The sequence below is a fragment of the Pristiophorus japonicus genome, chromosome 14, assembly GCF_044704955.1.
Source record: "Pristiophorus japonicus isolate sPriJap1 chromosome 14, sPriJap1.hap1, whole genome shotgun sequence".
In the NCBI taxonomy this organism is placed as follows: Eukaryota; Metazoa; Chordata; class Chondrichthyes; family Pristiophoridae; genus Pristiophorus; species Pristiophorus japonicus.
This window is the reverse complement of record NC_091990.1, coordinates 96,761,332-96,786,556: the sequence shown is the minus strand read 5'-3', so window position 1 is coordinate 96,786,556 and position 25,225 is coordinate 96,761,332. Positions and strand designations below refer to the sequence as shown.

The following is a 25,225-nucleotide window of genomic DNA, read 5'->3' as shown; positions in this document are numbered from 1 at the left end:
CTCCCAGTAATCTTTTCAGCATTGTATGCCATTGTTTTCAATTTGATAGTATCCTTTACTTCCTTAGTTAGCAATGGATGGTGCTCCCTTTTCTTAAATGCCTTTTCTTCTACTGGAATATATTTGTATTGAGAGTTATGAAATATCTCCTTACATGTCTGCCACTGATCATCAACCGTCTTACTCTGTAATCAATTTTCTCAGTCCACTGGAACCAAATCTGCCTTCATACCTTTGTAATTTTATTTAAGATCAGGACACTGGTTTGAGACCCAACTTTCTCACCCTTCAACTGAATTTGAAATTAAACCATGCTATGATCACACTTTCCTAGAGGATCCTTTACTATGAGATCATTAAAATGAGTAAGTACAGTGGAAATTTATTTTGATAATTTAATCCTTTTAGCAATTGTTATTTACTTCATAGAAATTTCTGACCTTTGTTTGGGGGGGGGGGGTTGATGCTTATTTTCTGTTATCGCTAAATCTGGAATTTTATCAATCATTTACATTATCTTTAATGTTTTAAAAAAGCAAAATCAGGAATGCTTGGAAAAGATGAACCCATCACCCATGAAGTTCACTGATGCAACCATGTAGATGGGAGTTCACTTTAAAATCTGACTGGCCTATGGGTGAGCTCCTGCTGCAAGACGCTGTCTGTTACTTTGCCATTTTCCTTTATTTCTGCTAGGTTGTAGCAACATTATCTAAATAAACACAGACTTACTGAAAATCAAAAGCCATCTTAATGAGCTGTAGGAGCTGGGATAGAAACATAGAAACATAGAAAATAGGTGCAGGAGTAGGCCATTCGGCCCTTCTAGCCTGCACCGCCATTCAATGAGTTCATGGCTGAACATTCAACTTCAGTACCCCATTCCTGCTTTCTCACCATACCCCTTGATCCCCCTAGCAGTAAGGACTTCATCTAACTCCTTTTTGAATATATTTAGTGAATTGGCCTCAACAACTTTCTGTGGTAGAGAATTCCACAGGTTCACCACTCTCTGGGTGAAGAAGTTCCTCCGTATCTCGGTCCTAAATGGCTTACCCCTTATCCTTAGACTGTGACCCCTGGTTCTGGACTTCCCCAACATTGGGAACATTCTTCCTGCATCTAACCTGTCTAACCCCGTCAGAATTTTATATGTTTCTATGAGGTCCCCTCTCATTCTTCTGAACTCCAGTGAATACAAGCCCAGTTGATCCAGTCTTTCTTGATAGGTCAGTCCCGCCATCCCGGGAATCAGTCTGGTGAACCTTCGCTGCACTCCCTCAATAGCAAGAATGTCCTTCCTCAAGTTAGGAGACCAAAACTGTACACAATACTCCAGGTGTGGCCTCACCAATGCCCTGTACAACTGTAGCAACACCTCCCTGCCCCTGTACTCAAATCCCCTTGCTATGAAGGCCAACATGCCATTTGCTTTCTTAACCGCCTGCTGCACCTGCATGCCAACCTTCAATGACTGATGTACCATGACACCCAGGTCTCTTTGCACCTCCCCTTTTCCTAATCTGTCACCATTCAGATAATAGTCTGTCTCTCTGTTTTTACCACCAAAGTGGATAACCTCACATTTATCCACATTATACTTCATCTGCCATGCATTTGCCCACTCACCTAACCTATCCAAGTCGCTCTGCAGCCTCACAGCATCCTCCTCGCAGCTCACACTGCCACCCAACTTAGTGTCATCCGCAAATTTGGAGATACTACATTTAATCCCCTCATCTAAATCATTAATGTACAGTGTAAACAGCTGGGGCCCCAGCACAGAACCTTGCGGTACCCCACTAGTCACTGCCTGCCATTCTGAAAAGTACCCATTTACTCCTACTCTTTGCTTCCTGTCTGACAACCAGTTCTCAATCCATGTCAGTACACTACCCCCAATCCCATGTGCTCTAACTTTGCACATCAATCTCTTGTGTGGGACCTTGTCGAACGCCTTCTGAAAGTCCAAATATACCACATCAACTGGTTCTCCCTTATCCACTCTACTGGAAACATCCTCAAAAAATTCCAGAAGATTTGTCAAGCATGATTTCCCTTTCACAAATCCATGCTGACTTGGACCTATCATGTCACCTCTTTCCAAATGCACTGCTATGACATCCTTAATAATTGATTCCATCATTTTACCCACTACCGATGTCAGGCTGACCGGTCTATAATTCCCTGTTTTCTCTCTCCCTCCTTTTTTAAAAAGTGGGGTTACATTGGCTACCCTCCACTCCATAGGAACTGATCCAGAGTCAATGGAATGTTGGAAAATGACTGTCAACGCATCCACTATTTCCAAGGCCACCTCCTTAAGTACTCTGGGATGCAGTCCATCAGGCCCTGGGGATTTATCGGCCTTCAATCCCATCAATTTCCCCAACACAATTTCCCGGCTAATAAGGATTTCCCTCAGTTCCTCCTCCTTACTAGACCCCCCGACCCCTTTTATAACCGGAAGGTTGTTCGTGTCCTCCTTCGTGAATACCGAACCAAAGTACTTGTTCAATTGGTCCGCCATTTCTTTGTTCCCCGTTATGACTTCCCCTGATTCTGACTGCAGGGGACCTACGTTTGTCTTTACTAACCTTTTTCTCTTTACATATCTATAGAAACTTTTGCAATCCGTCTTAATGTTCCCTGCAAGCTTCTTCTCATACTCCATTTTCCCTGCCCTAATCAAACCCTTTGTCCTCCTCTGCTGAGTTCTAAATTTCTCCCAGTCCCCAGGTTCGCTGCTATTTCTGGCCAATTTGTATGCCACTTCCTTGGCTTTAATACTATCCCTGATTTCCCTTGATAGCCACGGTTGAGCCACCTTCCCTTTTTTATTTCTATGCCAGACAGGAATGTACAATTGTTGTAGTTCATCCATGCGGTCTCTAAATGTCTGCCATTGCCCATCCACAGTCAACCCCTTAAGTATCATTCGCCAATCCATCTCAGCCAATTCACGCCTCATACCTTCAAAGTTAGCCTTCTTTAAGTTCTGGACCATGGTCTCTGAATTAACTGTTTCATTCTCCATCCTAATGCAGAATTCCACCATATTATGGTCACTCTTCCCCAAGGGGCCTCGCACAACGAGATTGCTAATTAATCCTTTCTCATTACATAACACCCAGTCTAAGATGGCCTCCCCCCTAGTTGGTTCCTCGACATATTGGTCTAAAAAACCATCCCTTATGCACTCCAGAAAATCCTCCTCCACCGTATTGCTTCCAGTTTGGTTAGCCCAATCTATGTGCATATTAAAGTCACCCATTATAACTGCTGCACCTTTATTGCACGCACCCCTAATTTCCTGTTTGATGCCCTCCCCAACATCACTACTACTGTTTGGAGGTCTGTACACAACTCCCACTAACGTTTTTTGCCCTTTGGTGTTCTGCAGCTCTACCCATATAGATTCCACATCATCCAAGCTAATGTCCTTCCTAACTATTGCCTTAATCTCCTCCTTAACCAGCAATGCTACCCCACCTCCTTTTCCTTTTATTCTATCCTTCCTGAATGTTGAATACCCCTGGATGTTGAGTTCCCAGCCCTGCTCATCCTGGAGCCACGTCTCCGTAATCCCAATAGAATATATGAAATGGAATGAGAAAATAATGAAGCCCATTCCTTCCAAAAGTTATACACACCCACTCAATGTAATCTTCATTGGAGGGTTGGAGAGAATCTCTGTTGTCTTCCCCATCTCCCCTCAAGATCAACTCAAGCAAACTGCAGAACACGTTAAATCCTACATCCATGGTAGATCCGTTGTTTTTTTTGGCATGGCATTTCCATGATGCAGCTCATGAATCCTGCTAGCTGCTCAACATTTTTCTCTGCCACTTCTTAATCGGTTCACTGTATGCACCCATAAGTGACCGTGCAGTGCACCATGAAATGTATTGAAACACAAATTGCCAAGGCATTTTAACAAATAATTTAAAAACAAAGTGGACCCTCGGATCATGAGAGAAGACACGAGCGTGTTCCCATTAGGCTTCAGCTGAGACATCGCTGAGCAGCAATGATGCTGCTTTATGGAATATTTTGCAGCCCGGATCACCCTTCTTCCCTTCCCCAAGGCTGAAATTATTTTGCTGGACTTACCCCAATGTCTGACATTGTTAGCTAAAATTTGCTGGATCCGTTTCTCTGTTCTCAAACAGCAGCTTTGCTTATAGAAAAATAGGCAATAACCAAAATGTGCGTTTTCAGAAATGAAAATTGTGAAAGGAATGGATGCTTGGAGTCATGGAGGTGGGTGGTGGGGCACTATGCCAGCATGGTTTTTCCAGCAGTGCTACCATGTCTTTCACCATTTTCAAGCTACGATAAGGCTCACAAACGTGCTGTGACTTACGTTGGTGTATTGCCATATTACATCAAAACTAAATGTTTAATTGGAGCCTCCTTGGAACAAAATACTAAACAATCCTTAAGGTTACATTAACATTTTGTTGCTCTTAAGCCTTTAGTTCTTCAAATTATTGTGGCACACCGAGCTAATAACCTCAGAATGGGTTTGTCATGTAATTGGGCGTTGGCCACAGTGTAAATAATGTAAGATGCTATCTCTATGGTACCTACTTAAGAACACCGTAAACTTTAATTCAAAGACAATTGCAATCATAAAATCTTTTGCCTTCTAATGAGGCTTTTCTCTGCAGCGCTAAACACATAGTTGCTTTATAGCTCCAAATCTGATTAGTTTGCTACACATGGTGAATGAGTGTTGCCCGCTCCTCCTCAAATCTTAATCCATTAAGTACAACAGAAAAGCAGTGCATAATCCTTTGACAATTGATAATTGCTGTTGCTGCATCTTGGAATTTTCGACTGATCTTTTAACAGTCAAGGACCAGGACTTGATCAAAATTAGTGCTCTCGAAGAATGTGACTGGCACAACAAAATATAGAGGCCATCACAATAAAAACAGACAAGTAAATTAAGGTTCATATTGTAATGTCCAATAGTTGTTAATTAATGTGAAATATTAAAACACAGCCCTATTGCTATACTTTGTACCATCAAGGAATATTATGTAAAAAAGCAAATCCCAGATGTACTTACAGTTAGAGACTTACATTTTGATAGAATGGGGTAGATTTCACCCTTTCTACTTGGGCAGTAATGGCAGATGGCACGACCTTTATACATGTTCTGCAAAGGGCGGGCAATCCGATCTGCCTGATTTTCATCTTTCAAAGTGCTTCACAGAATGAATAACTTTAAAGTGCAGTAACTTCTTTATGTCGTCAAATGTGATGTGTATAATTATGCACAGCAAGATCCCACAAATAACCCCGAGATTAATGATCAATTTGGTTAGTTGAAGGAGGCATGTTGCGCAGACAGCTCGAGGACTGTTTCAGATCTTTAATGAAATTGTGTTCAACATCTCTTCAGGATGGGACTCGGCCAACACAGCACTCCCTCAGTACTACACGGGAGTGTCAGCCTAGATTAGGTGCTCAAATCCTACAGTGGGGTGAGCCCGCAAACATCTGACTCAGGAGAGTGCTACAAGCTGAGCTAAGCTGATACTTGGGGTAATCAGTAGGTCACTGTTGTGTACATGTTTAAAATGCTGTCAAAGAAAAGCACTGTAAGCAAAATTTCTCTTTGATTTGAATACCTATTATTTGGAGGTTGGCTTTGTATGTAACTCTTTGCCAATTGTCAGACAGTTTAATACAAATTAAACCGTGCTTAAAAGAAATGCGACACTAAAATTACTGAGCCAGTGAAAGTTTATTTTCAATTTTATTTTTGTGTTTGTATCTAGTTTAGTAATTCAGCTTGCATTCTACACCAGCGAGACTGGGCCCTTACTCTTAAAGGTGCCTTAAGCAAAGTTGTCAATGTTCTACCAGTTTATGTACAAATCATTGCAGTAAGGTAAAACTGTTTCACTCTTTTCTTTCCCTCCCCAATTTAAAAAAAAATGCTACAAACTAGTTCCCCTAGAATTAAAGTTCAAGTTAAAAAATGAAGTTCTTGTGCAGAGCTCTTAAATTGTCATCACAGATGTTGGCACAGAGCATAGAAAAATGCATGCCAGTGAAACTTTTCTCTATTATTTTGCTCTGTACTGGAGTGTAATGTCTGTCCTGTTGAAGCTAGTCATCGATGTACACTATGTCTGTTGCAGCAGTGTCCCCTGGACAGTCAGTGGTGTCTGCTGACAATGCATTCGGTGGCTGCATTTTGTAGACTGGAACTGGAGAACCTGTAAGGGGGGGGATAAAGTTAATGCTCTATAAAACATTTTCATCGATTTACTGCAGTTTCTGTCATGTGTACAGACAGGAAGAAGAAACTGGTTTTAAATGATTTAGTTAATACTCAAAATGGATGGTTTGCCATGTTAATGTGGAACTCCTTGCCCACTATAGAAACCATTCATATACATACATAAGTGAACTACATGGCATCAGAGATACAACGGGCCCAAGTTTCCACATGATTTGCGCCTGATTTTTAGGAGCAACTGGTGGAGAACGGACTATCTTAGAAATCGCAATTCTCCACATTTTTTTTTCTGCAGTTCTAGTCAGGTAGAACAGTTCTACTTTGGAACAGAATTTTTTCTTCAAAAGGGGGCGTGTCCGGCTACTGACGCCTGATTTGAAAGTTTCCACAGTGAAAATGTACTCCAAACTAAAGTAGAATGGAGCAAGTGAAGATTTTTGTAGAACTGAAAAAACCTGTTCTACACATTAAAAAATCAGGCGCAGGTTACAAATCAGGCGTCCAGAATGAGGGGGGGGGGAAGGAACTCATTAAATTCTACAATCAATCCTTATTTATACTTATACAAATATTATACAAATAAATCCAACCTGAATAAACATTTATAAGCAAGGAACAGATTAAATAAACCATCTTCCTACCTGTGTGAAAGTGCTTCAGCCAGGAAGAATGGTGCAGCAAGCCTCACAAAACGAGGGAGCCGACCGAACGCGGGCGGGGGGGGAGGAGGGAGGAGGGAGCCGACCGAACGCGGGCCGGGGGGGGGGGCGAGGGAAGGGAGCCGACGAACGCGGGAGGGTGGGGGGGTAGGGAAGGGAGCCGACGAACGCGGGTGGGCGGGAGCCGACCGAACGCGGGGGAGGGAGGAGCCTACGAAAGCGGGCGGGAGCCGACCGAACGGGGGGGGGGGGGGGGGGAGGGAAGGGAGCCGACCGAACGCGGGGGGGGGGGGGGGGGTGGGGTGGGGGAGAGGGAGCCGACCGAATGCGGGGCGGGGGGAGGGGACGGAGCCGACCGAACGCGGGGGGGGGAAATGGAGCCGTTCCAGACCGCTGGCGGGAAAGACAGAAGGCAAAAGGCGGAGGTCGTCGGGAAACGGCTGCCTCAACTTTCTGAGGCTTCCTGCACCCTTCTCACTGCTACAAGAAGCCTCTGTGCTGATGGCAATGTACTTTTATTAAAACATTTTAAAAAACTAAACAGCTACAAAGAACTACAAAAATGGCCGAGTGCCAATGTTTTTTTCACACTGAGCATGTGCGAACGCTCCAACGCGCAGCGTTGCCGGCAGGAAAAAAACTAATTTAAATAGTTCCCTCCCACTTACAAAATCGGCGCGAGTGTAGGCTCCGCCCCCCTGCACGCCACGCCAAACAGACAAGGAGCTGCAGAACGCTCCAGAATCGCGGTTTTTTTTTTTAGGCGCCGTTTTAGGCGCGAAAAACGGGCGCCCAGCTCGGAGGGGCGCCTGCTTTTTTTCTTGTGGAAACTTGGGCCCAACATGTTGGATATATTCTAGATACTGCAGGTAAAATAAATAATGCAATCTAGAATAGTGCACATTGGAGCCAGTATGATCTTGTGTCTGTAATGCCATCCAAACTCGATTAGCATTTGAAGTACACACCATTTACCAAAAAAACAGCGACATCAGTGTTTTAGTTCAGGGGCTGGAGTTCAAGACCAATCTGTTGAGTTTTTTAGTAGTTTGGAAAAGTGGTGAATTAAGAATCTGTTTAAAGGAAATTTCAATTTTTTTCTTATTGTATCTGGAAAGTAAATCTGCAAACAATTCGGACTGACTTTATTTTTCAAAAAAACCCAGCTATTTTCTTCCTCATTCTGCCTCTTTGCTGAGATAAGATAACGGAGCACAAGGCAGGCCCCTCCTGCTGCCTTGGCAAATTGTTAAATGTTGACATTTGATAATGAGTATCACCTGGCTAGGGAGAAGGTGGAAGCAGTTAGTGTTGATTCATTCAAATGCAAATTAGATTTCTTTCAGCAAATCACATTTTGGGATACAATATATGAGTACTTTGAGTACTATGGTAAGTGCAGCATGACTGGTAGGAACATTTGACTTTGAATCTAAAGTTACCAAAACTCTCCACCACTGGGACTTTTGCTTGGGTCTGTTGTAGACTCATTGATCACGATTGATTACTATGATTAGTCAACAACTTCATTATCTTGGTGTCTCTTCATCTAGCAATTCATACGTTATGTCGTCTTCAGGCAACATAATAATGGCACGCTGGTGCTGAATGCCATTATTGGAAGTTGAATCTTTATTTTATATCAACACCGTTTAGCTGCCCATTCTTGGTGAAAATTAGAGGCAAATCAGTAGCCATGTCAGGATCCGTGTGATGTAGTAAGAATGACACCAGCTGATACTACTTGTGTTTGAACTCTACCTTGTCTCCACTATGTTCAGACTCAAAACAGAGCTCTTGAGACATGGATACATTAAATATACCCTGTTTATAGTGCAGCGTCACTAGCCCATAATCTGCAGATTTCTGGGTTTTGGTATATTTCTGATTTAGCTCATGAATCCTCCACTTTGAGGCAGTACACCTTCAAATGAATTTGGCCATTGAAATAGCAGTGATGGGTGACACTTGAAAATTAACCTTTTTATTTCAGCTTCTCTTCAAATTTCAGGCAGTCTAGTTTGTGTTTTGGTTATGCGTGAGCATGCAGGCAATTGCAGTCATAGGAAGTGTATTAGCAACTTGTATTTGTATAGAATCTTTAACAAAAGTGGTCATTGTTAGTGGATTAGCAACCTGGATCTCATTGCAAATTCTGAAAATCTGTGGGATGGCATCAGAAATAACCATAGATTGTCTTAAAAACCTAACTGGTTCACTAATGTCCATCAGGGAACAGACCCCACACACCTTCCTACCTATCTGGCCTATATGTGACTAGTTCCACACCATGTGGTTGACTCTGTGCAATTGGGGTGGGCAATAAATACTGCCTTGCCAGTGTGACCCACATCCCAACAACAAGCACAAAATCCCAAGCTTCACGGACAGGCTTAGGGAAAACAGCCAGGAGGGAGAATTCAGGAAGGGAGCAAGAAGGCTGTTTTTTTAAAAGACGAGAGGAAGAAGACTTAATGGATGAGATAAGGTGGAAGGTAGGACCAGGCTGTTGAAGACCAGGGGGTATGCACAAAAGGTCCAAGTCAAAGAATGGAGTATTCGGGGTGGGGGGAGGAAATAGGAGGGGGAAGAGATGAGATATAGGGCTGGGAGAGATTGCAAAAATAGGTGAGGGTGAGGACAAGGCCATGAAGGAATTGAAATACATGGATTTTAAATTTAATTTGGTGAACAGGGAGCAAAGATTTGCTTTTATATAGCGCATTTCAGGATGTCCTAAAGTGCTTTACAACCAATGAAGTACTTTTGAAGCGTAGTCGTTATAATGTAAGGTGATAGGTAAGTGGTATTTGGTGTGGGACAGTATGCCTGTAGCAGAAATTTTCACACATATTGGAGTGTGTGGAGAAAGGGAGGGCAGCAGGGAGAGGATTGGAGCAATTGATTCGAGGTGACGAGGTTTCAGCATTTTAGAGGCTGAGGCAGACAATGTTCGAGGTGGAAGTTAGTGGCCTTTGTGGTGGAGAGGATATGGGGTCTGAAATTATTTTGCGTCAAAAAGGACACCAACAAATTCAGAATCTACAACCAGACAAAAGCTTGTGAAGATGATAACACGATGGTGCAGTTTGAACTCTGCACAACGCACTCACCAATCCTGATGTGCCCAAGAACTGGACTTCTGCAGCTTCAAGCAGCCGGTTTTGTTATGTAGCACCTCTTACTGCAGATTGTATTTGGATACTTTTCAGTTATGACAACTAATCTCAGCTTGCCACTACATGGCACTGCTTCAAAATCCAAAACAATTGAGATGTGCACTACATCACTAAGGCAAATAGACACCTGCAGTCATGTTGGACAAGGTAGTCAAGTTCCCACAAAGTTGCAATGGCACTGACTGAGGAACATTTAAAATGCCTTGAGGTTGAACCTTTTGTTACTTGCTGCTGAATTATGTGCTTCCTATCATTCTTAGATTTAACTTGTTAAATCAAGGTGGTCATGTGACATCAAACTTGGGTGTTGAATGTGAAAACTAAGAGAAACGGAGGTAAGGAGTTTCACAGATTTGGGGTTGAGAGAGAGAAACTTAAGTACGAGAGAGAGAGGTTTTGCATTTCCATACAGGATGTTGGGAGAAGCATGTGTGTGAGGTAGTATATTTGAAAAGCAGAATGTTCAGGGGAGCATTAACTATGGTGGTATTAATGAGCGAGAAGCAAAACTAACTGAGGCACAATAGAGACCAGAGGTGAGCTGCCTATCAGATACCTGCTTTTATGCTATCTCGTTGAGGTGGGTGTTAAGAGCTTCTGCAGATAAGAGAGCAATATTAGAGCCCTATGAGCAGCTGACAAATGGAACTCAGTCCATTATAGGGAGTTGAGGGGGAAATAAAAGTGTAATGAAAAAGGAAACCGAGCTTCCTGATGGCAGTTTCAGCAGTGGAAGATCTGGGAGTTCTATTTCTGGTCAGAGAAGGTAGTGAGACCAAAAATTATTCCTCTCTCCCCTCAATGTGTTTCAAGTTTCTATTTGAATTGTGGTAATCAAATTGGTTTCTTCAAATTGCAGGACTTTACTGCTGCTGCTAGCCAGTGAGCTCGCCAGATCTTCTCTTTCCCTGCTGGTCCCAGGGGTTGGTCTGTTTGGTACCATTGCCACGTGCTCCCACAGGCAATGTTAGGGCAAAGCCTGGATCCAAGTCTTTCCTGCTTGCACAATTCTTTTGGAGAAAACCATAATAAATTAAATCAAGTGCCCCCCCCCCCCCCCGATCTGGGGGACACTCCAAACACTTTTCACGTGCCCTTTTTTCCCTGCTTGCACAAGACTGTGTTTACCATTTGCAGCTGCTGTTTAATCAAACTCACTGCTCTTCTTTCCACCCACTTCCCCAATAGATCCCTAGGCATTGTTCCTGGAGCAGGTTGTGGGAGGTGTGGTGGTGGGATAGGTTGATTCGGGAGGGTGGGGAGCGACGGCGGGCAAAGTCAGGCAGCACAAGATGGGATAAGTGCCAGCAGCTCTTTGATGTTGCCTTGAGCACTCAGCACAGCAGGTAAAAATATCAATCACAATTGTGTGACTATAATAAATGACAAGAATATTATACTGAAACTATAAGTATACAAAATAACCCATACAGGAATAGTTTTGTACATACAGAGATCAATTTTAATCACTGACAATGTGGGCTAGCTAATGATAAAACAAAATTATTGAAAGTGTTCCCACAGTCATGCATATTGACTGCATTGGCTGATTGACAAGCTGAGTAAAAAGACAGTACCTGCATATGTTGGAGGAGGTCTGTTGCAGTGCAGGTTGTGTTGAGTAAAGGATTCAATCATCCAGGATAGAACATCACTGCAGTATTTCATCTGCAAACACAAGAAGAACTGAACTCTGGAAATGCAGCTTCCTTATTCAAGTTACATTTCAAAAATATAAAACAGTACAACTAACACAATTAAATTATTGGGGATATTTCACTTGGGATTATGATTAAGGAACTGCAACCACAAAACACTTTCAAACTGTCCTGAATACTAGTCACAGTTCCAGTATGTCCTGGTCAACTTAGTTGATGTCATATTGGCCACTTAATATAGTTGCCTCTGAATGTAGAGCTACCATCCAATTAGAGCTGGTATATGCTGGCTGGCACAGTATTGGCTCTGGTATTCTATCCAGTCGAGTACCAGCGCCAACACAGGCCTGGTATATTTTCTGTTGTGGCACAGACTTAGTATAGTACCAGCATCTGTATCAGTTTAATACTTTTGCTATACTAGTCAATTGCTTTATTAAATGCTTTTCACATTTTCAAAATGGGTAACATTTTGATGTGCTTGTGTATATTTTTCCTTTATTCAGTTAGCTGAGTAATTATGTCATAGGCAAAATAATGATGTCACTGCAAAGATGATACTTGTGTCGGGGGATTAAAAGTAACATTTCCTTCCGTGTCTCAGTGAGGTTGTGCTCCACTAACCAGTTATTATAAAGTTGATATTGGGTTCAGACAAATGTTAAACAGTGTTCATCAACATTGTTACTTTCAAAGTTTTGGCAAAGCATTAAGGCAAACAAATGAGATGCATTTGTGTCATTGTGCAAAGTTAGTAATGTAGCCACAACTCCCAACATGTGCCAGTTTGTTTATTGCCTCATTAAGTGAGGTTTCATCAAGGACATAAATAAAGCATTAGCAAGGCATACCATTGGTTCAGAACAATTTTTGACCTACCCTTGTTTCAAGGTTTTTGAGGCATTTTTCCTGTTCTTGAAGCCCACTCATTGATTTCAATAGTGAATCTACCCTAAAAGAAACAAACAGTGCATTATAACATTGGATTTGATTTCTGTTATGATTGAGGGACACCATTTGAGTTGAGGCCAGTTATAGTTAGCCCCACACTGACACCCAGGCCAGTTCATGGAACAGAATATTCACTTGTCTCAAGCAAGCTGAATAGACTTTGAACAGATTTCAGATCCTGCAAATCAATTTGAAGATGCAGTGTTTGCCACCTAGCTCATTAAAATTTGTTTCCATTTGTGAACAAAAGTTAGTTCAAACTAATCAATTGGTTGGTTGAGCAATGCATTCCCTGTAGGCTATAGAATGTTCTGGAACCTGAAAGTTCAAGTTGCTATGGCACTGTATTGGTCAAACATAGATATTTATTGGTATTCATTAGACATGATGCACTCAAGATTTACATCAGCTGCATCTTCACTGGTTATATGTAGACTGGCGTGCTGAGGATACTGAAATGGTGCTCTAATTACCAAAAGTTGCCATGCAAAAGCCCACTAAAAATCTAAGTGTAATGAACGGTGAGTGGCGTTCGTTTGCCACTGGCCACAAAATATGGGCTGATATGAATGCAGCAAGGAGGAACTAGAGAAAGATGCAGAGGAGCAGAGGCACCTTTTCACGTGTGCAAAATAATATTGAACTGTAACAGGCCATCACTGACGGAAGCTGATCATTTGTGTCAGCAAATTGAGTTATGGGGAAAAGCTGGAGAAGCTTGGACTCTTATCTTAAATCCTCTTTCAAAGCTGAAGATTGAGAAGGACATATGTAACACACAGACCAAAGTAATAAATTGGGGGAAAAAAACTGATTTTAAGGGGATGAGAATGGAACTTGGGAAAATAAACTGGAAAAATTTACTGAGAAAGACATACCATGGAATAAATAAATAAGGACAATATTGAAATTGAACAAAAAGGCATATACTAAGTACATAGACAACAAAGGAGAGGATGACAAAATGGAATATGAAGTTAGGAAAGAAGTCCAAAAACAATTAGGAAGACAAAGAATCTGCAAAATTACCAAGGAATATAGAAAGATATTAAATATTCTAGACACAAACAGTAAAATCAGGATAGGGCCACTCAGGGCTATACACAATAAACTTGTAGATAATTACAGTGAAATGGCAGAAATATTAAATAATTTCTACGGAAACTAACATGGTGAACATGACATTAGAAGAGATCAAAAAGTATGTAAATAGATTTAAGATAAAAGATACAATAAATCCATTGGTCCAAACTGATTGCAAGCATGCATATTTAAAGAAGTTAGGGAAGAGACAGCATAGGCACCATTATACATGTATCAAATCACTGGAAAAAAATGTTTCAGAGAACTGGTGGATAGCTAATGTGATTCATATATATATATTTATATAATATATATACATATATATATGTATGTATATAGGGAAATTGAACAAGCCCAGGAACTATAGACCAATTAGCTTAAAGGAAAGGTCATGCTTGGCCAACCTTACTTACATTATTTGAAGTAGTAGTAACATGGGGTAAATAAGGGTAATGAAGGTGCTGTAATATATTTGGATTTCCAAACAATCTACCGCATAGTAGACTCGTGACATGTCATAATGGCCCCAAGTTTCCACACACGGCAAAACAGGCACCCCTCCGAGCTGGGTGCCCGTTATTCGCGCCGAAAACGGCGCCTGAAAAAAAATGCGCTATTCTCGAGCGCTTTGCAGCTCGATGTCAGCTTGGCGCGGCGTCTAGGGGGCGGAGCCTACCACTCGCGCCGATTTTGTAAGTAGGAGGGGGCGGGTACCATTTAAATGAGTTTTTTTCGTGCCGGCAACCCTGCGCGTTGGAGCGTTCGCGCACGCGCAGTGTGAAGGAAACATTGGCACTCATCCATTTTTGTAGTTCTTTGTAGCTGTTCAATTTTTAAAATTTTTTAATAAAACCACATTGCCCTTCCATGATCAGCACTGAGGCTTCTTGCAGCAGTGAGAAGGATGCAGGAAGCCTCAGAAGTTGAGGCAGCCGTTACCCGACGGGCCCGACCGACGGCAGGGCCCCCCCCTCCCCCTCCCCCCCCCCCCCCCATGCTGTCGGAAATGGCTGCCTCAACTTCTGAGGCTTCCTGCAGCATTCTCACTGCCTCCCCCCTGCTGCCGTCGGTCGGGCCCTCACTGTCTCCCCCCCCCCTCCCTGCTGTCGGGAACAGCTGCCTCCTCACTGCCTCCTTCCCCCCCCCCTTCCGTCGGGAACGGCTGCCTCCTCACTTTCTCCCCCCCCCCCCCCCTGCCGTCGGTAACGGCTGCCTCCTCACTGCCTCCTGCCTCCCCCCCCCCCCCGCCCCGCCATCGGGAACGGCTGCCTCAACTTGTGAGGCTTCCTGCAGCCTTCTCCCTGCCTGAAGCACTTTCACACAGGTAGGAACATGGTTTATTTAATCTTTGCTTTGCTTATAAATTTTTATTCAGGTTGGAATTATTTGTATAATATTTGTATAAGTATAACTAAGGATTTATTGTCGAATGTAATGACTTCCCACCCCCCCCCCCCCCATCTTGTTCTGGACGCCTAATTTGTAACCTGCGCCTGATTTTTTAATGTGTAGACAAGGTTTTTTCAGGCCTACAAAAATCTTCACTTGCTCCATTCTAAGTTAGTTTGGAGTACGTTTTCACTGTGGAAACTTTCAAATCAGTCGTCAGTGGCCGGACACGCCCCCTTTTGAAAAAAAAATTCTGTTCCAAAGTGAAACTGTTCTACATGACTAGAACTGCAGAAAACTTAAATGTGGAGAATTGCGATTTCTAAGATACTCCGTTCTCCACCAGTTGCTCCTAAAAATCAGGAGCAAATCATGTGGAAACTTGGGGCCAATATGTGGAGCCAGGGGACAAGTAGTAGAATGAATAGCAAGCTGGCTACAAATGAGAAAACAGACAACGGCATGGTTAAATGCAGTTACTCAGATTGGTAAATGGTGGGAAGTGGTGTTCCACAAGGATCGTTGCTGGGACCACTGTTGCTCACCATTTACAAATGATTTGGACTTGGGAATCAGAAGTACAATTTCAAAATTTATGGATGACACCAAATTGGGGGTGTTAATATAAAGTAGGACTGTAGTAAAATATAGGAAGACATTAAAAAACTTGTAGAATGGGCATGTAATTGCCAAATGAACTTTATTATAGATAAGTATGCGCCAATACATTTTGGTAGGAAGAATAAGGAGGCCACATACGGCTTGGAACATGACTGTCTTAATGCGGTAGCAAAGCAGAGGGATCTGGGGCTACAGATACACAGATCACAAAGTAGTGACACTGTTTGCTTTTCTTATGGCCTTATTAACCTAAGCATTGGGGTTCATTTCCATCGGGATAGAATTGAAAAGCAGGGAAGTTGCATTAAACTTATTTGGAGCCTTGATTAGACCACACTTTGGGTACTGTGAACAGTTCTGGTCTCGATTATAAAAAGGATATAGAGGCACAAAAAGGATTTCCTAGAATGATACCAGAACTGAGAGATTATATCGATCAGAAAAGATTGAAGGCTGGTGCTCTTTTTTTTTCTCTAGAAAAGAGAAGATTGAGAGGTAACCTGATAAAGGTCTTCAAAATGATGAAAGAATTTGACAGGATAATCAGAGGCGATGATTCCACTTGTGAGCAAGACCAAAACTAGAAGCCATAATACAATAGTCACTAATAAATCCAGTAGGGAATTCAGGAGACATGTCTTTACCCAGAGAGTGCTTAGAATGTGAACTCGCTACCACAAGGAGTAGTTGAGGTGAATAGTATACATACATTCAAGGGGAAGCTAGATAAGCGCATGCAGGAGAAAGAAATGCAATGTGTTGATGGGGTTAGATGAAAAGGGGTGGGAGGAGGCTCATGTGGTGCATTAACACATTAATACCAGCATGGATCTGTTGGTCCGAATGGCCTGTTTCTGTGCTGTTAAAACTTTGTAAGGCGGATGAAAAGGGACTTTTCAGGGGTGGATCAATCTGTCTAATTGGGCCACAAATCAGTGGTCTTTCATTCTGGTGTTAGGCAATGGGATTGGCTTGCTAGGAACTTCCATTACTTACCCGGCTAGACTTTTCAGGGTTGGGGGGAAGGTTCCCTCATTCAAATAAACCTGAAGGATACCTGCACACAAGGTACACATGATGGAAGCTTGCCAGTTTTGAGCAGCGGCTGCAAATCTTTGAGCTGTCCAGACTAAATTCCAGGGCTAAACCCCCAGGTGGGCCCCGTGTGCACTCTTGAAGTGCCCCTTTCACTTGGCAGACTACTCCAAATAAGACCTGACAGAAACTAGTAGGGAAAGCTGGGCACAATATGGGTCCTGGCCTTTCTGCTTGCAGTTCATGTACGGTGGATCAGAAGGGCTGCAGGTTTTCAGTCCCATTATCACCAAATGCATTATATATGAAAGTTACTGACTGGGTTGAAATATCCCATTTCAAAATATATAAAATATCACATTTCTGTTATAGATGTGAACATAGGAATTTATAATGGGAGTATAAAAATAAGGCCTAATGGTATGACTTATGATAAATTGGGGACTGAATTACATCTGCACATCCTAGCCTAGTTAAACCCACCCCCCAAACACACATACTAACCTATGTCACCTGAAAATTACACCTAGTCTTGACTCCCAACAAGACATTGGCTTGCTATAGATAAAGGTCTTGAGTCTAGTACTTCCCTCACACTCCAGATGTCACACTTCATTGCACAATCTTATAAAGGAGAAAGAAAGTCAGTCATTTCACACTGGGTCCTTCTGACCTCTAACCAGACATTCACAAGCAGCTACAACTTCCCTCTAATTGACCTGAGTTCACAAATTACTAGACCTGTTCCCCACAAGTAATATGAGCAATGGCCTTAAAGGAACCAGTTTTTAGTTAAACACACCTTCCTCTTAGCTTAAAGTCACAACTACTCTAGACTGTGTGAGCTAGGCCATGTTAGATCCATTAGTAATATATCCAGTAATAGAGAAATGCCAAGTGAGGTACCTCATGATAAATCTTGACAATAGAACCAGGCAGCACAGATTCAAATTGATATATTGCTGTCAGGAAGCTTCTTGATGCAAAGAATCATCAAGATTGGACTAGATTCTAGATAGAGTAGTGAAAACAAGAACCTTGGAGTAATTTAAGAGACTGTTGGATGTCGTCACAAGGGGACGAGAGAGATTAGCCAAGATGGACTGAGTGGCCTTCCGCATTTACCTTGTGATCTTGTATCTCTTTCCACCAGGTATTACCAGTCACCTGGCAGGATCAATAGTAATGTGTGACTGAAAGCATACTAAATATCAAGGCAACAGTTTCCAGAGCTGTAAATACTTCAAAAGAAAAAGCCGCAGCAATCCCTGAACATTATTGGGAGGTTCTTGCTTCCACAATAATGAGATTTTTTGACCCTGTTCCCTCGAGTCCTGCAATAGACTTGAGTTCTGCCAGTTTTTTATTATTGGAGAGCACATTTTGTTTTAAATCTGTTCAAAGGATGTGGGTGATGTTGGTAAGGCTGCATTTACTTTCCATCCTTGAAACTGCTGCAGTTCTTGTATTGTTGATGATAGATAGGGAGTTCTAAGATAATTGACCCAGCCATGATGAACACAGCATTATATACAGTATCTAAGCCAGGAAGATATCGCACTCTCACTGTGGGCACTGCTTCTAGTGCTGATCCAAGTTTTCATTCTAAGTACACTTACTTGGTGGATGTTTTCTTCAATCTTTCTGTGCTGCTTTCTCTCTTCCCCTTTTCCAAACTGGCTAGATAATTCTCTTTCTGCACAGATTCCCAGATCCTGAGTTTTTGGTCCAAGGCCTCTGGTAAGTGTTTTTCTAGAAGAAATACAAGAAACAATCCCTTTAAAGGAGAGTTCGATAATAATTTATATGCTAATATTAATATTCAAACTCTAATTTTCTGTCTAATTTCCATTCTCTTTCACCCCACCCCCGACGGTATTGACTCACTGAAATAATGAGTGAGGGGCCTCACTCAGGTGAACCTTCTTCACGCACAAGGTTATACAATGGGTTTTGGCAGGCTACTTGACCATAGTGGATATAATAGTTGAACCTGAACCTGTCTTTGCCCGATATTCACACACATGTATCTTCCAGCAATGATCAGGAGCAGAAGCTTTGGCTTATTTCCACTCCGTAGCCTTGGGGCACAGAGTCTCACTGTAGCGCTCCTATTGCTGCCCTGGCTGACATCAGCTAAATCTGACGATCAAACTTCTCCTTTCATGTCCCAATTGAGTGGCAATACAGGCACTGTATGAGAGAGTGGAACTAATTGGACAGTTCTTTCAAAGAGCTGGCAAATGCATGATGGATGAAATGGCCTCCTGTGTTGAACAATCTCTACCAGTGCTTTTTTTAAAAAAGTTTTATTTACCTCTCTTTACTTTGTAGAATAGGCTCCAAGCAGCTATTGCATTTACTATAGTATTGGGGTTATCTATATTTTCACTTATAAAATGGCTAATGGAAAATGTTAAATGTAGGCATTCCCTCAGTTCGATAGACCTTAGTGAACAGTGCCTGATGGTTCAGTAGTTAAAGACGTTATGTGGTGTGGTACTGAGCCATATAGACAAGAAGGTTACAAATTCAATTCCTTGTCAATGTTGATTTCAACCAACCCAAAGGTGGGGGTTTACAATTGTCCTCAATGGCCTTGGATTAAGGAAGGAAAAGGGGCCAGAATTCCCATTTCTCCTTGTTATCCACTGATGTTTGTTGGACAGCCGTGTACATGGGCACCAAATGGGATTCGGCCATGATGCCTTTTACCAACTTGCACTGTCTAGAGGGTTGTAGGAGTGGCACTGTGCCTCGACATGAGTCACTGCTTTCAGGAGATGAAAGGAAAAACTATGGGGAAGGAGCTGGATCATATCTATGGCATCTGTTCACAGCTTTACTTAATACCATAAAACCACCCTGATTGAACAGTAGATCTGAGGCTTGTCCTGCAACACTTACACTTCTACATCCACCCCTGCCCACCAAAGGCAGCGAACTTCTCCATCCAGCTACCCAAAATACTGTGGGAAAAGACATCTCACTTCTTCCACAACTTATAAGATTAAACCTGTCTCTCGGCAGATTGTACTCCATTCTGACAGACTTGTTGCTCTTCCATTGGCAGATCGTGGGCGTAAGTGTCACTCCTTCACTAAATCTCATGCTGTAAAAACTGATACTTGGGCAAATTAGATGGGTATCTTGGTACATGGGTTTTCTTACCTGTAATACACACGCCAGTAGAAGGGTCACTTACCAAAGTGCTCCTGCTTGTGCTGCGGTTCCTTAATAATCCCTCGAATAAAAAGGTTGAGGTGGCTGATGATGATGAAGGGTGGGGCCAGAGCAGGCCGGCTATGGTACTCAACAATCAGATTGTAACGTTGGAATTTCCAGAATATGTCGGTGTTTCCCTGCACGATCTGGAAGGTATAACTGGAAGGGAAATAAGAAAAAAAGGCATTTAAAATGAAATCATCTACAAATGATCTGCAATGCTGCACTTAACATCTAGTGCCATACTGCACATAATGCAAGAGCCGTGAATTTACTTGGGTTGTGATCCTGGCCATTGCTACGGGATCGCACCTATTAGTGCCCTCCTGAACCCTGTCGGAGTTTGCTGGGTCAGTAGGAGGCCACCTCATCAGCACGAGGAAGCAGGTGCAAGCACCACTTAAGATGCACATCTGATACCCACCTGCCTCCATACTAATGGAAAACTGGCTTTTTGTTTGCCCACTGGGGAGAGGGAGTTGCCCAACTTCAGTACTGCTCCAATCAGATGTTAAGGAACAAAAACAGTTGTTTCGTCTTCAGAGTCCAATTTTCTTGCTGGGTTTGGACCCCACTGGTTGGGCTTCACTTACCTCACTAGGCACTCACGGCACTGCTGGGTCCCTTCTGTGGAGAAGGAGTGGAACTGTTAGATTAGGAATCCCTGGCCTGTCATTTGCCTTATAAGTCGCAGACAAGTCAACAACAACTTGCATTAATATAGTGCCCATTCAAAATTTTGCGCATGCATGGTTTTTCCATTTAAAAGCCAGTGAGCAGGCTGCGCGGGACCTCGGGTGGTGCATGGCCCCGCAGCTTAAGGAGAACATTGCTTGTTGGACTGGAGGAGGTTATAGAGGTAGGCTTGGGCGAGGCCAAGATGGGATTTTAAATCAAGGATGGGGATTTTAAAATGAAGGTGTTGTCGGACCGGGAGCCAGTGTGGGTCAGCAAGAACGGGGGTGATGAGCAACGTCCTTGTTAAGCTGCGTGGCCAGACAGCTGTCTGGAGGTCCCATGCAGGCTGCTTACCAGCTTTTCAATTAGAGATTTCATGCATGCGCAAAATATTGAATGGACCATGCAGCCTGTCAAAGGGACCGTGCACCCAAAAGAAAATTAGGTGGAACATTGGTGATGAGTGAACAGGTTTGAGTTAAGATACAAGCAGCAGTGTTTTGGGTGAGTACAAGTTTACATAGGGTGAATGATGGGAGGCTGGCCAGGAGAGCATTGGAATAGTAAAGTCTGTCAATGCATGTATGTGTTGTGTGGTCTCGGACCCACAGAACATTTGCTGTTATTCCATTGCTGGCTCATCCTTGGTTTCCCTCTAGAACAGGGCCAAGGCTGATTACCCTACTAAAATAGTAAATAGATAAAGCCATGATGAGGGTTTCAGCAGCAGATGAGCTGAGGCAGGTTCAGAGTTGAGCAATGTTAGAGATGGATGGGGGCAGTCTTGGTGATGGAGCAGATATGTAGTAGGAATCTCATCTCGGAGTCAAGCACAGCACCTAGGTTGCAAGTGGTGTGGCTCAGCTTCAGATAGTTGTCAGGGATAGAAACAGTGTCCAGGGAAAGGAGTTTTTAGCGGGGATCAAAGATGGTGGCTTCAGTCCTTCCAATATTTAGTTGGAGGAAATTTCTGCTCATCTAATACTGGACGTCAGACAAGCCATGTCACAAATCAGAGGCAAAGGAATGGTCAAGCGAGGTGGTGGTGAGATAGAGCTGAGTGTCGTCAGCATAAATGTGGAACCTGATATGTTTTTGGATGATTTTGGCAAAGGCCAGCATCTGGATGAGAAATAGAAGGGAGCCAAGGATAGAACCTTAGGGTCTCCAGAGGTAACCGTGTGGGAATGGGAAGAGAAGCCATTGTAGGTGATTCTCTGGCTACGATTTGATAGATAAGAATGGGACCAGGCAAGGGCAGTTCCACCTAGCTGGACGACGGAGGTGAGGCATTGGAGGAGGATGCTGTAGACAACTGTGTCAAAGGCTGCAGATAGATCGAGAAGAATGAGGAGGGATAGCTTACCATGGTCACAGTCACATAGAATGTCATTTGTGACTTTGATAAGGGCCATTTCAGTCCTATGGCGGGGTGGAAACCTGATTGGGAAGGAATCAAATACGGAATTGCGGGAAAGACGGGCATGGATTTGGGAGGCGACAATATGTTCAAGAGCTTTGCAGAGGAAAGGGAAGGTGGAAATGACAGATTGGCGGTAGTTTGCAAGGACAGGGGGGTCAAAGATTTTTTAAGGAGAGGAGTGATGACGGCAGATTAAAAGAGAGAGAGATAGTACCGGAGGAGAGGGAACTGTTAACAATACAAGCTAACATGGGGTCAGGAAGGGAGGTTGGGTGGTCAACAGTTTGGTGGGAATAGGGTCGAGGGCGCAGGAAGTCGGTCTCATGGACAACATGAGTCCATGTGGAGACTCCCAGAAATGGCAGCGATCTGATGGAACCAGGTCTTCGTCATCGCCCTGGGGTTGCACTGATTTTCTGTCAGAGTTAAAGTGGGAGACCAGCGGAATATCTGAAGAATTTCTTTATCTTCTGTATGCCAGACTGCCTGAAGCTGTCTGCTACACATTCCACTTTGTTGCTGCTTATGTGTAATGTCCATCTGATAACCAACTGAGGATTTGAAAGGTAAAATAATTAGCATTAAGATGATTTCTTGTTAAGTTACCTATGTTAAAGTGTGCTAAGTTTCACTGCTGAGGTGTTGGGTTACCATTACCTTGCAAACTGACTGTTAATGCACCAGCAGTAAGATGACAGTTGGTTTGTTGGAATGAAATTCCACTTGTGGCAGAACCAGGGATACATTTATCCCTTTAAATATTCTACTGGATGTCAGATTTAACAGTGGAATCAGTTACCTGCCCTCCTGCCAATTCATGTATCTGTTGTGTGGTCTAAGACCCACAGAACTTTTCGCTGCAATTTTATTGCTGGCTCATCCTTGGGTTCCCTCTAGCACAGGGCCAAGGCTGATCACCCGACTAATGGGTTGTGAGGTGAAGAATGGGCCAGGGAGCGGGATGGACATTTTTTTTGTAGAGATTTGGGATTCAGGTGGGTGTGCTGTTTCATGAAACCTCAAATAGGTCCAAGGACTGAAGTGCTTAACACTGTAGGGCACACACAGATTGAACTGTATGAAGAGCCTCCTTCAAGTTACAAGATGATGGATTTATACTGCTGAGCTGATTGTGCGTTTGCGCAATACACACATGGACGGTAATTTTGACTTTGGACATTATTGGATCAACCACCAGTTTTTTAACATCTCACCCGATTTTCATCTCCATTAAAGTATAATGGGAGGCTGATTCAAAATTGCCTGTTTGAGACAATCGGCCAAAGTCAAAATAATAGTGTGAAATTTCTCTTACCAAAAGAAAAGGGATAATGCCTGTTTTTCTTCACAATTTAAAAACCTGATCATGAATCTGCATTCCCAGAAACCACTTGTTAAACCTATAGGTTTCTGCAATTTTGTTCGTGTGTTGCTATTTAAATAGAAAACATGAAGCAGGAATTTTGGAACCAATGAAGGCGTATGAAGACCCTCCTTTGGACCATTAGAGAACAGATCTGCACCCGTGGTATGTGTTACGGGTTTCATGATCTATATTCTCGGCAGGTCGCCTTTTCCTGATGCAGGGACGTTTGAGAGCATCAGGCACTGGAATGCAGCTATAATCAAGGTTTTCCCACGGGCTTTATTTCAGTTAAGATCAAAGGATTACCACTGGCATCAAAGTGACACCAGAAAATTTCGACCATTGGGTTTTGTAGGAGCTGAAGGTTTATTTGCCGGGAAGCGTGCTTCCTTCACATTGCTCTTCTCAAAAGGAGCTAGATGATCAGTAACTTCGAGCTTGCAAACCAAAGAAGCATGTTACCAAATAAACTGGCCAATTTGCATTTCCAAGCTTGCGTAATTGAAGAATAGCTTTTAAAAGGGTTTTAAAGGGACACTGCCATGTGAAAGCATTTTGCAAACCTTTACTTATTTTGTTTGGGGAGGATTAAAAAGCCAGCAGAACCTGCCATTGTTTCTGTCTTCACATCATAAGCCAGTGGCACGATGATGCATTTCACCGTGATGGGCATCAATATGGTTTCAAACTATTGCAAAAGATTCTGCCAGAGTAATTCATGAAAACACTACTTAGTCATTCGCTATGACAATCACAAACTGTGTTGATCATGCTTTATTTTGCCAGGGGCCGCAGGTCATCCAGCCCGACAGCCTCTCCATCTGACTGGCTGCGGGCGAGAAACCGAGAATCAAAATGCTGATCAAGCCCTGCTGTTAAATTCAGCAGAACATGAGGAAACCCATTCTCCCGGGTTTCCCGACTGCTTTCCAGTCCCCCCGCCCCACCCTTAAACGCTTCCAAATTAGATTTCCGGCCATAGAGTTGGATGTACTCAATTGTGATTCTGTCCGACTCAAAAGTGATTTAGTCAGACATGGCCCATGTACTAAAGGGTGGACATCTCTACACTATGGGGAACAAATTCGGCTCCCAAGCTCCCGCCGTAACTTTGGCAGAAACCCTGATCATTTACACCATTCCACGAATCTTCCTCCAAAGCTATGGGAGATCGGGAGAAGCCCTGCGAAATTCCAGGTGTGAATGTTTTATACATCACCTGAACATGGCGATCAGAAGATTCAACAGCAGTACATTAGTGACCAACAGGAAGATGACCAGAAGCATGATGACCACCCAATTTGCATAACGACTAATGCAGTATGGTAAGTTAGCTTCATTTGTCATGTTGTCTTCATTAGTGAAGCAGGATCGATTACTCATCCGAACCTCTAGAATTACATAGAAATCACCGTCAGTACTGTCAAGTCCAAAACTCGAATTGGAGTGGATTACGGGAGAGGCAGGCGAAGTTTGCTGCTGACATAAATTAATTGAAAAACTTCATAGAAAACCTTCATACTTTATGCTTTGACAACGCAAGTCAAAGAAGTACCAATAAAACACCGAGGGGCCAAAATTTCCCACCGCTGGAAATGTGCCGCGCCTATTCCGTTTCTGTTGATTTTACTGATGCGGTGGCCTCGAGTGAAATTCGGCTCTTTGGCTTTTTTCGGCGGACTGGAAGTCTGTCATAATG

General features: G+C 43.0%; 1 protein-coding gene across 1 annotated transcript in view; it reads right to left on the bottom strand.

The window, feature by feature from the left end:
* Positions 1-5,904: 5,904 nt before the first annotated feature.
* Positions 5,905-25,225, bottom strand: part of trpm5 (transient receptor potential cation channel, subfamily M, member 5) — a 127,936-nt gene continuing 108,615 nt past the window's right edge. Inside the window, exons 21-26 of the mRNA XM_070898734.1 lie at positions 24,746-24,917; positions 20,040-20,218; positions 18,454-18,586; positions 12,635-12,707; positions 11,675-11,765; positions 5,905-6,236 (exon numbers count right to left, since the gene is read on the bottom strand). Coding sequence (XP_070754835.1) covers positions 6,127-6,236; positions 11,675-11,765; positions 12,635-12,707; positions 18,454-18,586; positions 20,040-20,218; positions 24,746-24,917 — 758 coding nt within the window. The 3' untranslated portion in view covers positions 5,905-6,126. The remainder of the gene's footprint in view (positions 6,237-11,674; positions 11,766-12,634; positions 12,708-18,453; positions 18,587-20,039; positions 20,219-24,745; positions 24,918-25,225) is intronic.